The sequence below is a fragment of the Siphateles boraxobius genome, unplaced genomic scaffold (genome assembly GCF_051911475.1).
Source record: "Siphateles boraxobius isolate OS27281-9 unplaced genomic scaffold, OSU_SipBor_1 7, whole genome shotgun sequence".
NCBI classification, from domain to species: domain Eukaryota; kingdom Metazoa; phylum Chordata; class Actinopteri; order Cypriniformes; family Leuciscidae; genus Siphateles; species Siphateles boraxobius.
The window spans coordinates 512,805-531,501 of record NW_027509197.1 but is presented as its reverse complement, the minus strand read 5'-3'; the positions used below and the strand labels follow the sequence as shown (position 1 = coordinate 531,501).

General features: G+C 38.1%; 1 protein-coding gene across 3 annotated transcripts in view; it reads right to left on the bottom strand.

Moving 5' to 3' along the window:
* Positions 1-5,257, bottom strand: part of ppp1r9ala (protein phosphatase 1 regulatory subunit 9A-like A) — a 76,187-nt gene extending 70,930 nt beyond the window's left edge. For 2 of the 3 annotated variants that reach the window (XM_077217041.1, XM_077217042.1), the window contains exons 1-2: positions 5,131-5,257; positions 2,811-4,658 (exon numbers count right to left, since the gene is read on the bottom strand). In XM_077217041.1, the coding sequence (XP_077073156.1) occupies positions 2,811-4,526 (1,716 nt within the window). In that variant the 5' untranslated portion in view covers positions 4,527-4,658; positions 5,131-5,257. The remainder of the gene's footprint in view (positions 1-2,810; positions 4,659-5,130) is intronic. The other variant, XM_077217040.1, reaches the window with a different exon arrangement.
* Between the last annotated feature and the right edge of the window lie 13,440 nt (positions 5,258-18,697).

Sequence of the window (18,697 nt, the reverse complement as noted above, 5' to 3'; positions counted from 1 at the left end):
TTTCATTCACACAATCCACCAAACCTGTTCATAAAAAGACTTAAAGAAGTATGACCAGCCATGTGGTAAACATCTGAATCATCTATGAACCCCCATCAACAGAGACAATGCAAGCACTCTGCAGCTCAACATGTTAAAACCAATATGAAACACACAATGGTGGAAAAATACCTCCCTCAAGCCAGGACAAGACCTGTTTACACAGTTACGCACCTTCATTTCACAATCACAGAGAAATAAGAGATGGATGAGAGTGAGGTGGGTCCTAGAAAGGTTTATACATACATATAGACCTAAGCCAGGGTAGATCCCGATTCCCATATTGAATTTAATGCGGATGAAAAGAGGCTGTGAAGGATACCTAGACTTTACAATGGCATCCACTGTAAGGTCCTGTAAACTATACAAAATTTGAGCCAAAAAACAAGAAACCACCTAGAATACGCTACCAGCCACACAGCAGCATGCTAAGATTTTCTGAGTGGTTTTACCATGTCGATTAATCGAAACCTTTAAAATATTGCAATGTTTCTAAACCCCCGAAAGCATGATTTTCCGCCAGTCGCGTGCAATCTGAATACAGAGCGCCTAAATCTATCGGAAGAACAGAACAGAGTGGGTTTTCAGTTACGGCATGGAAGAAAGCACAGAAAAAGGAAGAAAAATCAACATCCGTGGTTTGGGAATATTTTGGATACAGGAGAGATGATGTATCGCAGAGTCAAGAAATTTGCAAGACCTGTCAAACTATCACTGCGGCAAAACAGAGTAGTGGCCATTCACACAGAACGCGATTTTGTTAAAAACGTGAGACGCAGGTCTAGAGATGCGCTTAAAAAGTTGAACTTCTTTTACCTCGTTTCCGCCGCCTGGAACGGCGTGTCAACGCGCGAGAAACTGCAAAAGACGCAAGCGCAACGGTGAAATACGTCCGTCTAGTACGTGTTTTACATAGAAAAACAATGGCAAATTCCGAACCAGGTAAACAAAAAAACGTTAATGCAGGCATCTGCGAACTGCACAACATACGAAAAAAGTTAAAAAGGGCATAAAGAAATAACCAATGCCGTCACGCATCCTTAAAAGGGATAGTTCACCCAAAAGATATTGTAGAAAAAAATATGTCAGTTTTTCTAATATCATGAAGCCCAACTAAAAACCAGTCAGAACACCTTAGCAATTATGTATCAATTTAGAAAACCCACAAAAACCCCTAGATATGTTGTAACACACTCGGGACATCTTAGCAACTACTATGTAAAAGCCCTACAAAGCCCTAACAACTGCATAGCAACATGCCAAAAATTGTTCAGTTTTGCACAAGAATGCAACACCAGTTTCTGTTTTCAATGTAAAGTTCTGATTAATGTCTCACTGAACATGCAAAATACTCCAGTTAAAGAACTCCAAACAGAGAGAGACAGAGAGATGAATGAAGATTGCACAGAAGTAAGGGTGTTTCATTTCACACCTGTTCTGAGCGCAGGAGTTTACAGTAGCTTTCCTAGGATAGAGAGAGAACATCCCAGGTGATGAACGCCCCGGGAACAGGCGACTGCTGGGGGTTTGTCAAATTGCTGACACTATAGCAGTGCTCAGTTTATTTTTTTTATTTCTTACAACCCAATTGAAATGGAAAACACACTGTGTTGTTGATCATTACCAGCGAAGGTGTGAAAGACATTCCAGAGCTCAGGAATGCATTACATGGAAATGATGAACTTAAAATAGATGTATAGACATTAAGCGTCTGAAGTCCTGATCAGACAAAAAGAGCAGCGTGGCAAAGTAGATCAGGACCATATGACCCTGGCAGGCTGCCATAGGACTGGAGTGCTGTCTGATCATTGTGTTTCAGGGACAAAATCAGATCTGAGCAGGGTTTGTGCATGCAGTAATATGGGAAAACTCACAAAACATGTCCAGCTCATATTTAATCCCCAAAACAAAAAATGTATACATGAGATATGTTTCATTAAGAAAATGTGAGCAAAAAGGGTATATATTTTTGAAGAAATTTTTTTGGTTACTATCAACTTTCATTGTAAGGACAAAAAACATTGAGACATTTTTCAAAATATCTTGCTGTTCTGCATCAGATACAAAGTCATACAGGTTTGGAACGACTTGAGGGTGAGTAAATGATGACAGAAATTTCATTAGTGAGTGAAATATCCTTTTAAATTCTCATTAAATAATCACATTATTATTAAAGAGTCCCAGATCTCTGCTTTTGTCTTTAATTTTATTCTAATTAAGTTTTAGGCTCAGATATGACCCAGACATGTTCTTCACCCATCAGGGTTTTTTTCAAAGGAATGCTGTTCTAATGAGCTTTGCTTTGCTATGCCAACATATTTCTCTATATACCGGCATCCGCATTTCAGGTCAGCCCTATGTCCCTCATTGGGCCACAATGTCAACAATTTTTCTAAAAATATTCCCCTTTTTCAACCCCCAAACAAATGTTCTGCAATGAGCCCTTCTGTTGCACAACTGTTGGCAGAACTTTGACCCCAGACTCACATAGAGCAGCTTTCCTGCTCTCCCAAAACTCATTTTCAAAGACACAATCAAGTTTCTGACTGCTCACAAAACATAAATTGAGTGTTTTCCTTGTAATCAAATTTAAAACTTAAGCATTTACATTTCAAACCAAAGCCATGTGAAATGAGACTGAGAGAATATAAAACACTGAATTTTCAGCTGTCAATCATGGACATGTCACAATTGTAAAAAATATACTAACTAAATATATCTTTTTCGAGATTTACCCAGATTTACTGTTCTGTCACCAAGATATTGCTTACCCGTATCGGCTCGGTGGAGAATCTGATTTTCCTTCTTGGAGACCGTTCCTCATCCTCAGACAAACCAGGAGCATCATCATACTCCTCATAGACCTCATCTTCATCATCCTCCTCGTCATCCTGCTGGTCCTGAACCGATCCCACTTCCTTATCATCCAAAAAGGCAGCATTCTCAAAACTGTAAAACACTGGAGAAGATTTCCCACATTCGTCTGGATCTTCCTGCTCGCTCTCCTCATCATCATCTTCATGACAGCTATTCCTCTTTTGTATGATCTCCTCCTCCTCCTCTTCCTCGTCATCTTCTTCTTCTTGGTCCGGTTCCTCTTTCTCCAGCTGTTTGTCCTCTGTCTGTTTTTGAGGTGATGACACCTTCACAGAGTTCAGATCTTTTTTTGGAGGCTCAGATTTAAGTTCCCTTTGTAGCTTCACCTCTGACATGGCATCCTCCAAAAACTCTTCGTCGTTCTCCTCGCTTTCTGAGGACTCGTTCTGGACCACTACCAGCTCGGCCCGTACCACTCCCGCACCAGTCGGGTCCAGGCATTGTGTGGCGGTCTTTTCATGAGAGACGTCCCTAGATGGACTGGGAATTATGTGATTTTCACTTTTTGGTTCCTCAGGACTCCAAGGCCGTTTATAGAGACTGGAAGGAGATTTGAGATCGTTCGCAGGAGGACTACTTGTTTTATTTATCGAGGAATCTTTCATCGAGTCACTCCCAGAAGACGGAGAACGATTAAACGGACTGTGAGCCGTGGGCGAAAGAAGCTCGCCGGTGCTCCTGCCGGTCGGGGAGGTTGGTTTGTATGAAACCGGACTCATGGACTTGAACGGAGGGCTACCGGCTACTGGGTCTGTTTTATGCGGGAATGATTTTGGTGATGCGTCAGAGTTTGGGGATGTGGGTTCGTGTGCTCGATCAGTAACTCTGGAAGTGGGTTTCTGGGATCTCCCTCGTAGAGGCGACACCAGCGAGTGCTCAGAGTCGCTGCTCAGTTTCTCAGGGCTTTTAGCAGAAACTTCCATTGACTCTTCATTTTCACCGTCCACAATGAAGTTCTCCAACCGCCTGGAAATAGGCCCCGCATTCAGCGATAGCCTATTGACCTGTTTTGAGTCCTCAACATCCCTCTTATCCTCTGCGGCGCTACTCACAGATGATGTTGGGCTTTTGCTGACACTATTGTTGCTGGCATTTTCAGAAGATCCAAAGGACCTCCGGGTGACTGAGGTCCTTCTCTCCGCGACGGGCTGCTCTTTTATCCCTCTTTCAAAGAGCTTCCTTGTCACTGAAAATTTCTCTGCCAGGGCGACTTTATCTATCTCGCCTTCTTCTCCCTTTGGAGTTCTGTCTGTGTTTTGCGGTTCTTGGTTGTTGGCAGTACTAATGGAGGTTTTGCTGGTGCTGACTGGGAACTTGGACACTGGGGACACAGGAGATGATGCATCTGTTTTTTGAGAAGGTTTACTCTCCTGACTCTCCTGCGATTGCTGGCCATCCATTTGCAAGAAAATGTTCTTGATCTTGTTTATCCGGTTGCCAAACGGCCTCCCCCTGGTGTCCTCTCGGGGGTCGCTGGCTCCATTAGCATACGATTTGGCCTCACTGTCGGATTTGGTCCCATCAAAAGTGCACTTAATGGCGTGGAAGTCCGACTTGTAAGCATTTCTATGCGGGGACGCGCTCCGCAGGGTGCGTTCACCCTTGATCATTTTCAATGACTTTAAAAACTTCCTACTTTAAAACTGTATTTTTAGGTCCGTGGTCCTGTAATCCTCAATTGGACAATGGAAATGAGCCCTTCATAATCACTCTGATACATTGTCTCGAATCCCCGCGCACATCTGAAAAGAAAAGAAACAATATAACTTAAAAGAGTTTACATTTTAACGCGATTTGAAAGCACGCGCACGTCAAACGTGTGTTATTTAGGCGCTCTTTTGTTATCAGATAAAATCTCCACGACACTCATCCGCCTGATCAAATAAACTTTTCCAACTAAGATCAAAACTTTCCAACTGTGATTTGCAGGCAGATCCATTGGGCTTCATTGAATCAGTGCTCGATATCTGACAGCGACTCAGAATAGATAAGTTATTAGTCAAATAGTCGAATCTATAGATTATATAATGTTCTTCAAATGATCAAGAACTACCGCGATTAGTGTTAAATCTCACCACCAAACCCCACTAAAGCTGACTCGCCGTGGAACAATAGCTCAACATTAGTTACAACAAATGATCAAAATAAAGTTTCGGAAATCGAGTTACAAACAATTACAGCTTCTGCAACACTCAAGTCATCTGCTTCTCTTACCTTCACGGATATCTCACTGTCTACGGACGCCGGTTCTTCTCCTGTGTGTTATTTAGATCCCAAACCATGTCATTTGTTTCACCGCCATGGTTCTCCAACGTAGTGCTATCCGATTCGCGAAGGAATCGTTCATTTGAATCAGTTTGTTTAAGTGATTCGATCGAAACAATTCAGAAAGAGTTTGTAAATCAGTCAGTGAGGGAGACCGTTTTTGGGAGTAAAACTTTAGTGACACAACATTTGACACACTTTTCGAGCAAGTAGGAAAATACTTATCTGTACAATATAAGAAACAACCAGTGTCTCAAAGAGAAGGAGGACACAGTCAAATTAGAACAATAAAAAGGCTATTCTGGGTAGTGGCTATAGGCTAATTATTATATTATTATTTTTGAGAAGGACAAGGGTTGTAACGAGATATCGTAGCTAATGCACCTACGGGCTTTACGTTTTTTGGATTTTATATTTAACCAAAGTATTGTTTAAAGAACTTCTGGGAACGCTATTTAACTGAATGACTGGTGAATTGTTTTATTAGAACCGGCTCGTTGAAATTAACAGACCGAACGAATCGATTCGCCAAATGATTCGAACTCCCTAAGCGTCTCTCTTCCTATTGAACTCCACTTCACAGACCTGTCGCACCGCTGCGCGCTCCCGACGCTACACGAGCACATTCCAGGGCTGCTAATAATCCCAACCCCCTTCCCGACTGCGAATTTGCTAATTCTACTATGGCGAAGGATTGGATAATGAATATTAATTAGCACACGGTGACGTAACTTGGAAACCTGCGTGGAGCGTCCAGTCACCAATTCTAAATTAGCCAAACATTCGCAATATTAGCTATGATTTATTTCGTTTCCCGACCAAAAGGTTGATTCAGCACAGGTTAGGTCGAGAATAGCGTGGGAAAGAACCGATTCAGCTGCTGCACCTCTGTGTTCATGTACAAGTTCGTTAGCAAGTAGGCTAAGGATTAGTGTAGCCTGTCGATAACCAACAATTAAAATATGTACATATTTAAATATTGGCTATGTCAGTAATGATTCTCTCCAATGTAGTAGGCCTATTTTGTTTTTCAATTATTCAATTTATTTGAACAATTATAATCGAGGTTTTTAGCTTGTCCCTCAAATTATTGTCCACCCTGTTATTTTTAAATACTTTCCCTTAAAATGAAAGTTGGAACAATTAAATGACATCATATCATATAAAGCAGTCGTCACTTTTTGGAGGAAAACAGCTTTGGCACGTGAGCGAGATCGTCGATTATTTTTTTACCAATTTTATCTTTCAAATTTGATGTGGTCATCCTCATTACATCCTTCCTGTTAAGGGAAATACGGAAAAAAAGATTTTTTTTTAGGAAAATCGTTTTTTTAAAATTACAGTTTTAAAGACCATGCAATTCTTTATTAGATAAACTTTCTATAGGTTCTAGTTGTCACCTTGCAGTGGCTGATTTTAGTCAGAATGTCCAACCTGTTATATCTGCGTGATTGTGAAAGTAATGTATGTTTAAAGTTGAAGAAGTAAGGCATTTAAAGTTCGTTGGCAATGTTTAACATATGGTTTCCCATCTAAATCCAGTTCAAACTAAAGTAATAATGTAACTGGTTGTGAGAGATAGAAAATAATCCATCCATCCATTCTTTACTGGCCCACCCTGTTATCAGTTTGTCCCAATCCTTTCATAAAATCAGCACCAAAAAAAAAACATACTAATTCAGTGACAATGAAAGTGTCAATATTGTAAAATAATGTAATATAAAAAATATAAATATCAATAATGTATAAAAAGTAAACAAAATGCCATTTGTATCTGTCCCTAACGATGGACGTTTTTGATCTCCCGTTTCATTTATTTTGTTTAATAAATGGTTAAATTGACCAGAATATTTTTCAAATGTTTTACATCACCCTATCATGACTATACAAAAAATAATTTTTAAAAACTGAGTTTGATTTTCCACATTTCTATGATGGCCAAAAGGCACCGACCAGGAATGACCCAATAATACAATAATATTGTCTTTTATTAATCTTAATTAATTGGATTTTTCAATTTAGATTATTTTCATTTTATGCCCATGTAATTAATTTAATTATCTATTTATGTATTATTATTTGTTTTGTTGAAAATTTACAGGCTAAGGAATGTCCGATATTGGAGGTGATCATAAGTCATTGAAAACCCAAACTGATGATTTGACCACTGATCTGATTCTGAATATGTATCCCCCTTAATAGATTGATTTTGGTCTTGCATATTATATTACAGAAGTTCATGGGTCGGAGCAGAGTTTAAATCTTCTTGCTGCCGTCACAATGATTCAATTATCTCAACTAGTGCTGCTGAAATGAACAGTGGCTGTGTGTGTGTGTGTGTGTGTGTGTGTGTGTGTGTGTGTGTGTGTGTGCGTGTGCGTGTGCGTGTGCGCGTGCGCGTGTGCGTGCGTGTGCGTGTGCGTGTGCGTGTGCGTGTGCGTGTGCGTGTGTCACTGATGCGCCTGCTTCAGTCAGACCTGCATTCAGGAGGCAATAAAAAGATTGAGATGATGTTGGAGTATGAGAAACATACAGTATATAATGACTATACATGGTGAACTAGAATTAGGGAAACAATTTTAAGGGCAAGTCTTTGTTTTGTGTTTTCCACTGGTACTATGAAGCATAACAGATGCGTTTGTTGTCTTTAGTGTGTCTGTGTGAGTCAATTAAACAGCTTAAATTTCAGAAACTGTGAAAATGAAAAACTACAGGGAATAAATAATGATAGAAAAATGGAAAGTAAACTGAAAGCTGCATGGCATATGATGGAAAATAAAATTATTATATGCATAAACAATTAATCCAAGGTAATGATAATAAAGAGACTAATGTTTCTTATACAAAACAGTTTTTTTTAACTAGTTATAACTCATCACATAGAAATTGTGTTTTCCTCATATGTCTTATAGCATTGACCCCTTATTTGACCCCATAGTGAGTTATTTTCTGTGGTTCTTCTAAAATTTTCACTTAAGGGAAGACCTAGTACACGTGCCTGAGAAATATGAACGGCCAATATTCAGTTTTATCAAAAAGGAGCGCATCTAAAGGTGACCTATTTTGTGCTTTTTCAAAGTCTTGATCTAATAGGTTTTCACGCATGCTTGAATGTTAAAAAAATACATTATTTCCCCCATATTCTCCATTGTTGCAGCTCCTCTCCTCCCAGTCTGTCAGTAATGTTTAGTTCCTGTCTCTATGAAGCCCCTCCCAGGGTTGCCAAGTCTGTGCCACAAAAGTAGTCCAATGGCCAGTCAAAATATCCCAAAAATAGTCCAATGCAATTTTCTCCATCGTGCGGCCGAATTCTCCACTGAATTTGTACATCTAGGCAGTGTTTTGGGGTGTTTGAGTGCCAAAATTGTACTTACAGAGGTGAAAATCAACCCGTGAAAAAAAATTAACCCATGACAACAACTTAAAAATAGCCCAATTCCACAGGAAAACTATGGACTTGGCAATACTGGCCCCTCCTTCTGAAAAGCACACTGTGCTCTGATTGGTCGGCTGGATCAGTGTGTTGTGATTGGTCAAGTGCTCGAGTGTGTTGGGGAAAGGTCCCTCCCCTTACCATAACCGCCAGTTTCAACACACTTCTAACTAACTCAACCAGGTCCCGCCCTTCATACTGCGTATGAATTAAAAAAATTAGGAATATTGTGATGTGTTTGTTCCCGGAAGAAAACTCAAGACTACAATGGAGGCGTTTCAGGGAGTTCAGAAACAGTCACACTGATATAGAGAATAACTCCCGCTGCAACATTACACACTAAAGAAAGAGAGTAAAGAATAAAAAAAAAACAATAGGTCCTCTTTAAGCATGCGTCCGAAATCACATAATATCGACATATACTTTTACTTGCTTCATGACCGTTAAAAAGTGTGTTCTATGTAGTGTGAATGTGTGTGTATGAATGAAATTAGATGTACATCAGCCGTGTTGTCACTGTCAGTAAAATCAAAATTCAAAAATCCATCATACAACTAATACTGTATACATCAAGTATCCTTTTCAACTGCCAAGATGTCTTAACAGCTTGACGACTGTTCTGTATTGAAGTTAGAGAGTTGTAAAAAAAAAAACAAAGCAGTGGAAAATAGTCTCTACCATTTGGTACAGTTAACAAAGTGCATTATGTATATGATATTTCCCAAATAAAATAATAATTTTAATTATATTGTCTATTTCGTCATGAGATTGTAATGTGTTTAGTAAATGCTCACTTTCAGGAAGTAGGTGATCCAGGTACTTTTTGCCTGGATTTGAATTTGGACCTACTACACTCTTAAAAGAAAAGGTTCTATTTAGAACATTAAAGGGTTCTGCTATGCACTTCATATATAGAACCCTTTATGGGTTGTAATTATTTCAATTTTAATTTTTCTATATAAATTAAACTGCTCATAAACTTTATCACAAGAAAAAAAATCTGAAATAACCCATTAAACACAAAAAGTATTATGCAATCTTTTAAAACATCTTTCCTTATATAGACATTTTTTGCCAGTTTTTTTAAATTGAGTTAAGAATCCTACGATTCTATATGGAACCCCACTGAACTTGTTTCTAATGTTCTCAGCTCACATACCGTTTTTCACCTACTAGATGGTATGGAAGTAGGTATATTCGGACATTTTTAAGAGGAGCACATTTTCTTGATCTAATGACAGTACAATGTTCGTTTGGAAAAGCTTTGAAAGATCCGCGTTCTAATCGTTTTTTTGAGTTTGTTTCGAAAAGCAGAGTTGATGATGTGTGTCAAGGGCTGTCGGAGTACTGGCATTTCCTGCTCCCTCATTCCAGCTCGTCCTGGGTCGAGTTATCTGATGATCACACTTTAGACAGGCCCTCCACCCTCCTCTGCATCTGACTCGAGATAAACACAATGGACATTTACATTTCAGATGCTGGCTGTTCATTTATGAATGGACTCAGATCATGGATGACACTTTAAGCTTGCTATGATCATTTCTCACAGAATTAGTCCAGGTTGATAGAATCATCTATATATCTGCCTGCCTGTTATCAAAGAAACAGAAATTGTACATTAATGAACATCAACACAAAACTTCACATGTACCAATCGAGGCGGAAAACAACAGGAAAAAAAGAACATATAATCAAAATGAATTAATTATTAATAAGCATGATTAAAACATCAACAAAGGACAAAGAAACAAAGAAAACACGTTCGGCTACTATAGTTGTCAGGGTTATGTTTGATTTTGATCTGTTTCCCTGTTTTGTTCACATATTTTTTTTATTTTCTTCATGTCCCCTTTATAATCTTTAATCATAATAGCTTTCCCTCCCTCTTGCAGAGACATCTCTCCTCTTCTCTGATGACGTGTTTACTGACACGAGGGCGGGGCAACCTGTCACTCACATGAGATACACCAATATTAAACCACAACCAGCCAATCAGTTCCCCATGGACACAATCAAGCCCCACCCTACATTCTTTCGTCTTCAAGAAGCCATTTCACTCGGATTTGCCTCAATACATGAAGTAACGACTATCGCAACTTCCATTTCATGGTGACTTTACGGAATAATGTAAGAAATGTCATATACTTGACATTGAGGCCCAACACAAGTGAAGAAGTGAAATAATCTTGTGAAGCATGTGATGTTTTGAATTGCTTTTTTGGGCCACTGTATTATTATATCCTTAAAGTCTAATCATTTTATCCCTTAAAACTCATCTTTGATCACTAAAATTACATATTTAAAAAAAATTTCCTTGAAAAAAAAAATTACGCATGCCTTAAAATAGTTTGAAAGTAACTGAATGTAACTATGTACGGTTCTATGAATATGCAAATGAGCCCCGCCTCCACTCACTCACACCAGGGCTGCGTTCAGCCCTGACAAAAAGGTAAACTGTTGCGCACTGGTTTGAGCTTGAAAGTGCCCCAGTTCAGAGATCCACTCGTTGACGATCATGAAATTTCAAGTGGGTGATGTGGTCTAGTCAAAGTATTTAGTTTTTGTTGGAACTGTAAACTGTATTGTATGGTTCCAGTGCTCTAAAGATATAGCCTGTGTTTGTTCCCAAAATAAACAGACCCGTTACCCACCTGTGAGTGAGTGCGGTTTGCACACAGGACCAGGGTGGCAAAGGACAGATTACATGCCTGCCGCTCCTTCTCCTGGCAACCACGCAAAGCCCTAAAATGCAGACGGGCATTTGTTTAGGACTCCTCTTTCTTCTTTTTCAAGTGTTCCTTTGTCATGGCAACCTTTCAAACAAACCCTTTATCTCCTCTGTGTCTCCGTCAGGTTCTGCTGATGTGATCAGTGAGATGAGCAGGTTTTATCTCTCGGACACATGATCAGTGCAGTCTTGTGGTTTCAAAGTACAGCTTTAAAGGGTTTTTGCCTTCGAAGCGTTTTAGGGAACGAGCTCAAACTGCTCAAACTGTGTCATTTACAGCCACGAGTATTAAGTCTTGTCTTAAGAGGGCAAGCAAATTCATTATTATCAGTATGAATTTTGAGTTGAGTTGACTGATGTTTCTTTTACTATTTAAAGGGATAGTTCACCCAAAAATGAAAATTCTGTCAGTATTTACTCACCCTCATGTTGTTCAACCCCGTAAGACCTTCGTTCATCTTCAGAACACGAATTAAGATTTTTTTGATGAAATCTGAGAGCTGGATCACTCCTCCATAGCCTTCTAAGGGATTAAAACAGTGGCTCAATATTAAGTTTATCAAGTGACAAGAATACTTTTTGTGTGCAAAAAACAAACAAATATAATGACTTTATTTCAACTATTCATTTCCTTCTCTGTGGGCCTTGAGTCAGTAAACGTAGTGTGATTGCGTAGAGCTACGTCACACGTAGGCTCACTATTGGCCGATGCTGGTCGTGTGTGATGCGTGTGACGTACAACACAGAAGCTTACGCTATTATACTAGTGAACTGACTCGAGGCCCACAGAGAAGGAAATGAATAGGCTAGTTGAAATAAAGGAGTTATTTTTGTTTGTTTTTGCACAGAAAAAGTATTCTCATCGCTTGATAAACTTAAGATTGAGCCACTGTAGTCACTTGGACTATTTTAACGATGTCTTTAATACATTTTCGGTGCTGGCAAGTTTCAATCCCTTAGAAGTCTATGGAGGAGTGATCCAGCTCTCAGATTTCATCAAAAATATCTTAATTCGTGTTCCGAAGATGAACGAAGGTCTTACGGGGTTGAACAACATGAGGGTGAGTAAATACTGACAGAATTTTAATTTTTGGGTGAACTATCACTTTAAGTCTGGCTTTTTTAAAAGTTTGAAATGGAATTTTTCATGTTTACATACTTCTTAGACTGGCTGATAAGAACAAGTTTCACATTTTTGGCCTGTTTTCAACACCGGAGGAGTCTGTGATCTTTAGTCCCATTAATGAATGAAATATTCATTTCAAGTTCAAACTTTGTGTTTGCTAGTTGTAATTACTCTTCCTCTTTCACACACACAATAATTTTAATGTAAGGAAGTAAATCAATAGAAATTCAAAGAAATTCACATAACTGACATTTTTACCCATTTCTCAGTACTTAGGTCATCTTTTTTCACCTTTTCACACAGTGAGCACAACAGCAGTCTATGTGGGCTAAACTCTAGAACATTTCTCATTTCTTTGCCACAAAATGCATTTAATGACAACATCTTTCAAATTACATGAATTGTTACTGGATATCATGCTTTGTGTCTGTTTTGGGTGGGTTTTACACGACAGAGTGTTTACACGACAATGACATACTAAAAACGGGAAGATTTTTCCTTTGATTTTTCGTGTACAGACGACAACATGGTCAAAATGATACCCGTTCACACGGATCCGCGAAATGACTAAAAATGCTGTATTCTGTTGCCAGGCCAGTAGATGGCGATATCACTTTGTAAAGAAGCACTACTCAACACTTTGACATGCATGGGCATGACGTCAGTATTTGCACAAATTTGCATTTTTGTAGTTTACATGGGATGATAACGGTAGTAGGCTATCGGTCTCAAAAACTCACACTTTGAAACTTGTTTTCAAAAGTTTGCATTTTCAGGCCCACAAAATGCCATTGTTGTGTAAATGAACCGTTTTTAGTTTACGCTGTCATGTAAACGGAGCCTTAGTTCTGTTTTCTTGGGTTTCAGTTTGTTTCTATGGTTGATGTGATTATGATTTGCACCTGTTGTTTGTTTTGTTAATTAGTTTCCTCTGGTATTTAAGGCTACATTTACATTAATCCGGATAGATTTGAAAACAGAGTTTTCATTTCAAAATGCTCTCTGTCCACACTAGTGTTTTCAAGCGTTTTCCAAATGTTTCTCGCCCACACTGAAACATCGGAAAACGTTAAATTTACCTTATAGCGCATGCGTAAAACCTCACTAAAGCTCACTGAGATACAAACAGAACAAGACAATCAATTTATCACACAATTCTTCTGGCAGGATAATTTTATTTAGCTAAATATCTCAGCATTCATTGATGCGTACGGGTCACATTCACTCACCATTATATCTTTGATCTAAAACGCAACTGCTTTCATGTATAAGTGAGTAAGTTTTCTGTCATCTTTGCAGTCTGTGATATGAAGAGTGTGCAAATTTGTAGGTCATTGTTTTCATGTGTTTCCTAGTCTTCTAGTCACTAGTTTGCTGTCATAGTTACTGATTATGTTTTGCACCTGTGTCTTGTTTAGTTCTCGTTATGTGTATGCATACCTTCAGCTGGATTCAGTCCTTTGTTCTGTATTGTCTTTATTGTGGAGCTGTATCTGTTCCTTTGTTATTACTCACCCTTTGTGGAATACCTTCTTTGTTTTATTTGTTAAAAATAAGTTAAAATGCTGCACAAGATCCATATCTCCCCTTCCTTTGCCTGCCGAGCTGTGAAACACAGGTGTTAGTCTTCCTATTTGAACGTGGGAATAATTTTGTACTGTAACAATGTGATATACTGCAAACAGTAGATCTGTCGTTGTTGTTTTGTAGAGAAATACCAGTCGTTAGTGTTTTTAAATCTTCGTTGACAAAGATTTTTTTTTTGCTGCATTTTGGATATGAAATTTACAGTTGTGCCAAGCTAAAATTACTGACAAGCATTTAAGTAAACTAAATTATACTGTCTTTTCTATTGAAAACTCGTGTATTTAAATATATTTCTAACATTTGATTTGTACATTTAAAATACTAAATACTTACATTTAATATGGAATAACACACTACAGATTATAATGAGTACGTAAGGAATAATTGACGACAGCCCGTTGAATTATTAGAAAAATAATGCACACCCGAGGTGGTAATGCGGTCACGACGCGAAGCGGAGTGGCCGTTACACCTCGGTGTGCATTATTTTTCTAATAATTCAACGGCCTGAAGTCAATTATTCCGCTTATACTACAGTTACCACACATCGAAACATTGTTCAAATGATGTATTTCAAGACATTTGTAAAGTTTTTGTCATTAAAACGCTCTTGTATGCAGGGCCGGATTAAGAGTTCAGAGGCCCCTGGGCACAATGTCTTGTAGGCCCCCCCTTAGGCAGGCCAAATGTATATTTTGTCCAAGGACAATTTAATATGGCATTTACAGTTTAACTGACTTAAAAGGAACCTTGTTGTAATATGCTGGAGTAAAGTTCATAAATGGTTGTTCTTTCCCATAGGAATTTTGTAAAACTATATGTTGGGTTGACCTCTGTGCCTCTAGGGTGGTTCGGGGGCATGCTCCCCCGCAAGAAAATTTTGTACATTTTAAGGTTAAATGCATCAATCTCGTGCTCTTTGAGAGATCAAAATTAAGAGCTTCAACCCATGCACTGCTCGTTGAACAAAGAAAAAGCATTGATTTGTACCAGGAAAATAAAGAGGGCTCAAACATCTTTTTAGTTATGAGAGTCTCAGTCTACATTACATTATCAATGGTGTTTTAGATTGCCAAACAATTATAATAATAATGTAATAATGATTTATATAATTATTCCTATGACGTAAAATCCATATAGTCTATAAATGTACTATATAAGTGAAAATGAATATTTCAAAAGTATATTTTAGTCTACATTACACTATAATACAGGAAAATTAAAATACTTTTGTCCTAATTTCTTCACTTGCAAGAAATAAACCCTTGAGCTTTTATTTAGGAGAAAACACGAGATATAACAATGCTGTTCAAAGAGCGCACTTTTCTTTAAATCACGCAGCACAAACAGGATGCCTATTCTTAAAGTCTTGTGCTGTTTTATAAAGGCACAAAGCCATATCATGGTTTTGATTTTTGTTCGTTGGCAAAATATAACGCTAGAGACCTTTATGTTAGGTAAGGTTATACATTTTACATCTCATATGTGTTGGGAAAAGGGAGAAGAGAGAGTTCGGCAAAAGGCGGATTCGAACTCGGGTCGAGCGCATCAAAAGCAGCTTTCTAGCACTTCACGCGCCCGCGTGCGCCACTGTAGTTATTCCGTGAAGGGCGTCTTTTTGCTAAAAAGACAGGCACTTAGTGCAAATATACGCTCCGTTATCTAAAATATTTGTTTTCTTCCCCTCGCTTGCGCCACAATTGCGCATGGCGAACTTGCAATGAATACATTTTATCAGACCGCGGTCCCGCGGCCTCGAAACACAATACCGGCCCACCGGGGAAACTCCCAACTCTCCCGATTGCCACTCCGCCCCTGGTGCCCAGGGCCCCTTAGATGTTGTGGGCCCCTGGGCAAGTGCCCAGTTGCCCTAATGGTTAATCCGGCCCTGCTTGTAGCCTATGTAGGACTAATTTATTGCGCATCTAATCCCACGCCTCCGTTTCTAATTCCAAAACGTAATTTTAGAGTTAGTAACGGAGGTCTGAGCCACTGATAGCAGACTAATGCTGGACATACTTAACGCCTGGCTGAAACATTCTGTTTCCATCCACTGCAGCAGATTTTAAACACAGACTGAACGCGCTGAACACGCGTTTGGGCATGATCAATCATAATGTTTTTTCTTGTTATGAATTGTATCCTATTTTCCGTTATTACAGTTAACTAAGCGAAGTGATATGGAACTGTAATGCGGTCAAGACCTGCCTGGAACTACGTTAGTCGTGCGTTTCCCTGAAAATAATTGCACACCTTAGAACGTTCTAAACCAATCAGAATCAAGCATTCAACAGCCCTGTAGTATAATTGATTATAATTTGTAGTGTGTTATTCCATTTTAAATGTAAAGTTATATTTTAAATGTACAAATCAATTGTGTAGTTATATGTGCTTTAGTATGTTTGTCAACACATCAAAATAAGTACTTAATTAAAACACAACAAATAGTATATGAAGATACATTTTAAAGATATTAATATTATTAATTTTAACGTTATTACAAAATGCAACTTTGAAGTGTACTTAAGAGTAAGAAATATAGTCATGTAATAAGTGGCCTTTTATTACATTAATATATAATCTGCAAATATATATATATATATATATGTATATGAGGGGCATTCCCATATATATATATGGGAATGCCCTTTGTGGCTATATTTTTTATTTATTATTATTATTTAAATCTACCAAAATTATATTATTGACTCTTTTCTGAATGTACACTAGTGTGATTGTATTGCATTCACTTGTTTACCCAACAACTATTACAAACTATATAATATAAATGTGTTTAATTGAATTTTAATTTTGAAGATATTTTGGGATTTTGGATAAAAATATATATTTGAGGTGTTTGCTTCCAACCATTATACATTTAAAATGGCAGGTTCATTCTAAAAGCATTGTAAGTGTGTCTCTGAAATAGCCTGCAGTAAACAAAGAAAAGAAAAATACAGTAGGCCTACCTGTAAACCATAGGTTTAGTTCTAGCAGTAAACACAGACTTGTAGGTGAAAACTGAAACTATCTTTTAAAGCCTATAATTGGAGCGTAGGCTAAACAAATGAAAAGCTCTGTACAATGTAGGTCTAAAAACTTTTTTTTCACATTTCTGGCACTCAAAGTTAAATGGAGGTGTTGCCACCTGGTGGACTGATGACATAATGACGTCACATTCAGTGTTGACTGACCACGTGACACTGAGTGCTTTAAATTTAAGTAATTGCATTACAACCTAAACATTAATAACAGTTACATCAATATATCATAAATCAAAGATAACAATCAACATTAAATTAATCTCTTTACACAGCCTGCGGTTTTGTAGATAACTGAGAAGTCACAAACCACACAGTTGCGCACAATATTTGATCTTGTTAAATCAATGTCTTCTTTTGTCCATCTGTTACCAAGGATACAGTCAGAGGAATGTGGAGCGTTGATGTTCAAAGCTCATCTTTTCTGTTAATCACTGTTTCTGTCCACAAGGAAAATTAAAACACTTACAAGTATATTTATAAGTGGAAATGAGGCTAACTGGTCGTATATTAATGCACTGATGTATTTATTGAAATGTTTTGTTGGTAACTCAGAGTGTCACTGTACCCTGTGTCTGCCTCTCCCTGCAGGGCTGTTTCCTCTCAGTTGCTGACTGGACATCTTTATAATGAAACAGAGCTACAGTCCATTATTGTGCTTGTGTCTGAGACTGCAGAAAACAGAGAAACACCCATTTTCCTAGAGTTACACCCACGTACCACTGGCTTTAAACTGCACACCAACACTCACTCTCAACACTGTTTCCATCTTAGTCATGAAGAACTTCTCTCATTCCTCTTCATAAATGTGAAATGTATGTTGAATAAACACTGCCAATGCACTGTGACTTTAAATGTTTTTTTTGTTTTTTTGTAGCACTTTATTTTACAGTCCTGTTCCCCATGTACATTCTTATTATAGTAATTGCAATAACTGGGTAATGACTAGGTACTAACTCTGAACCTACAGTACCACTAAACCAAACCTTAACCCATGTAGTTCCCTTATATTACCAGTACTTTCTTAGGTAAGTACACTGTAAGTAGGCCCACATGTAAGTGTTCGTACTGTAAAATAAAGTGCACGTACTGTGTTTTGACTTCTCTTAAATTAAAAAATATATAATTAACAAACAATTACAATCACCTAAAAAGTTATAGTATATAGTAGTTTAACAATAATACATAAAAATTATTAAGTTTGTTGACTATATTATAAACTATAAATATATTATAACTAACTATATATAAATTATAACTATGTTAAATATATTACAAAAAAAAAACTTTATGTATTTAATCTCACTTTATTATTCAATGTCTTTGCTGCTGACCTTTGATCTGTTTGTAAAAGGTCTTATTGGGTCATAAATTATACCATAGTGCCGGGCTATTCAATTGGCGGCCAGCGGGGCACATGCAACCTCCGAGTGGCCCAGCCCGTGGTCCCGCCAAAACCGCACATTACTTCGTAAATTCATACAGTAGTACAGATCACGTAGCCTAGCAACACGCAAACAATGCAGAGCGTGCCGGTAGTAGCCTTAAGCCTGTTTTATGCTTCTGCGTCGAATCGACGGCGTACCCCCGCAGACCCCTCT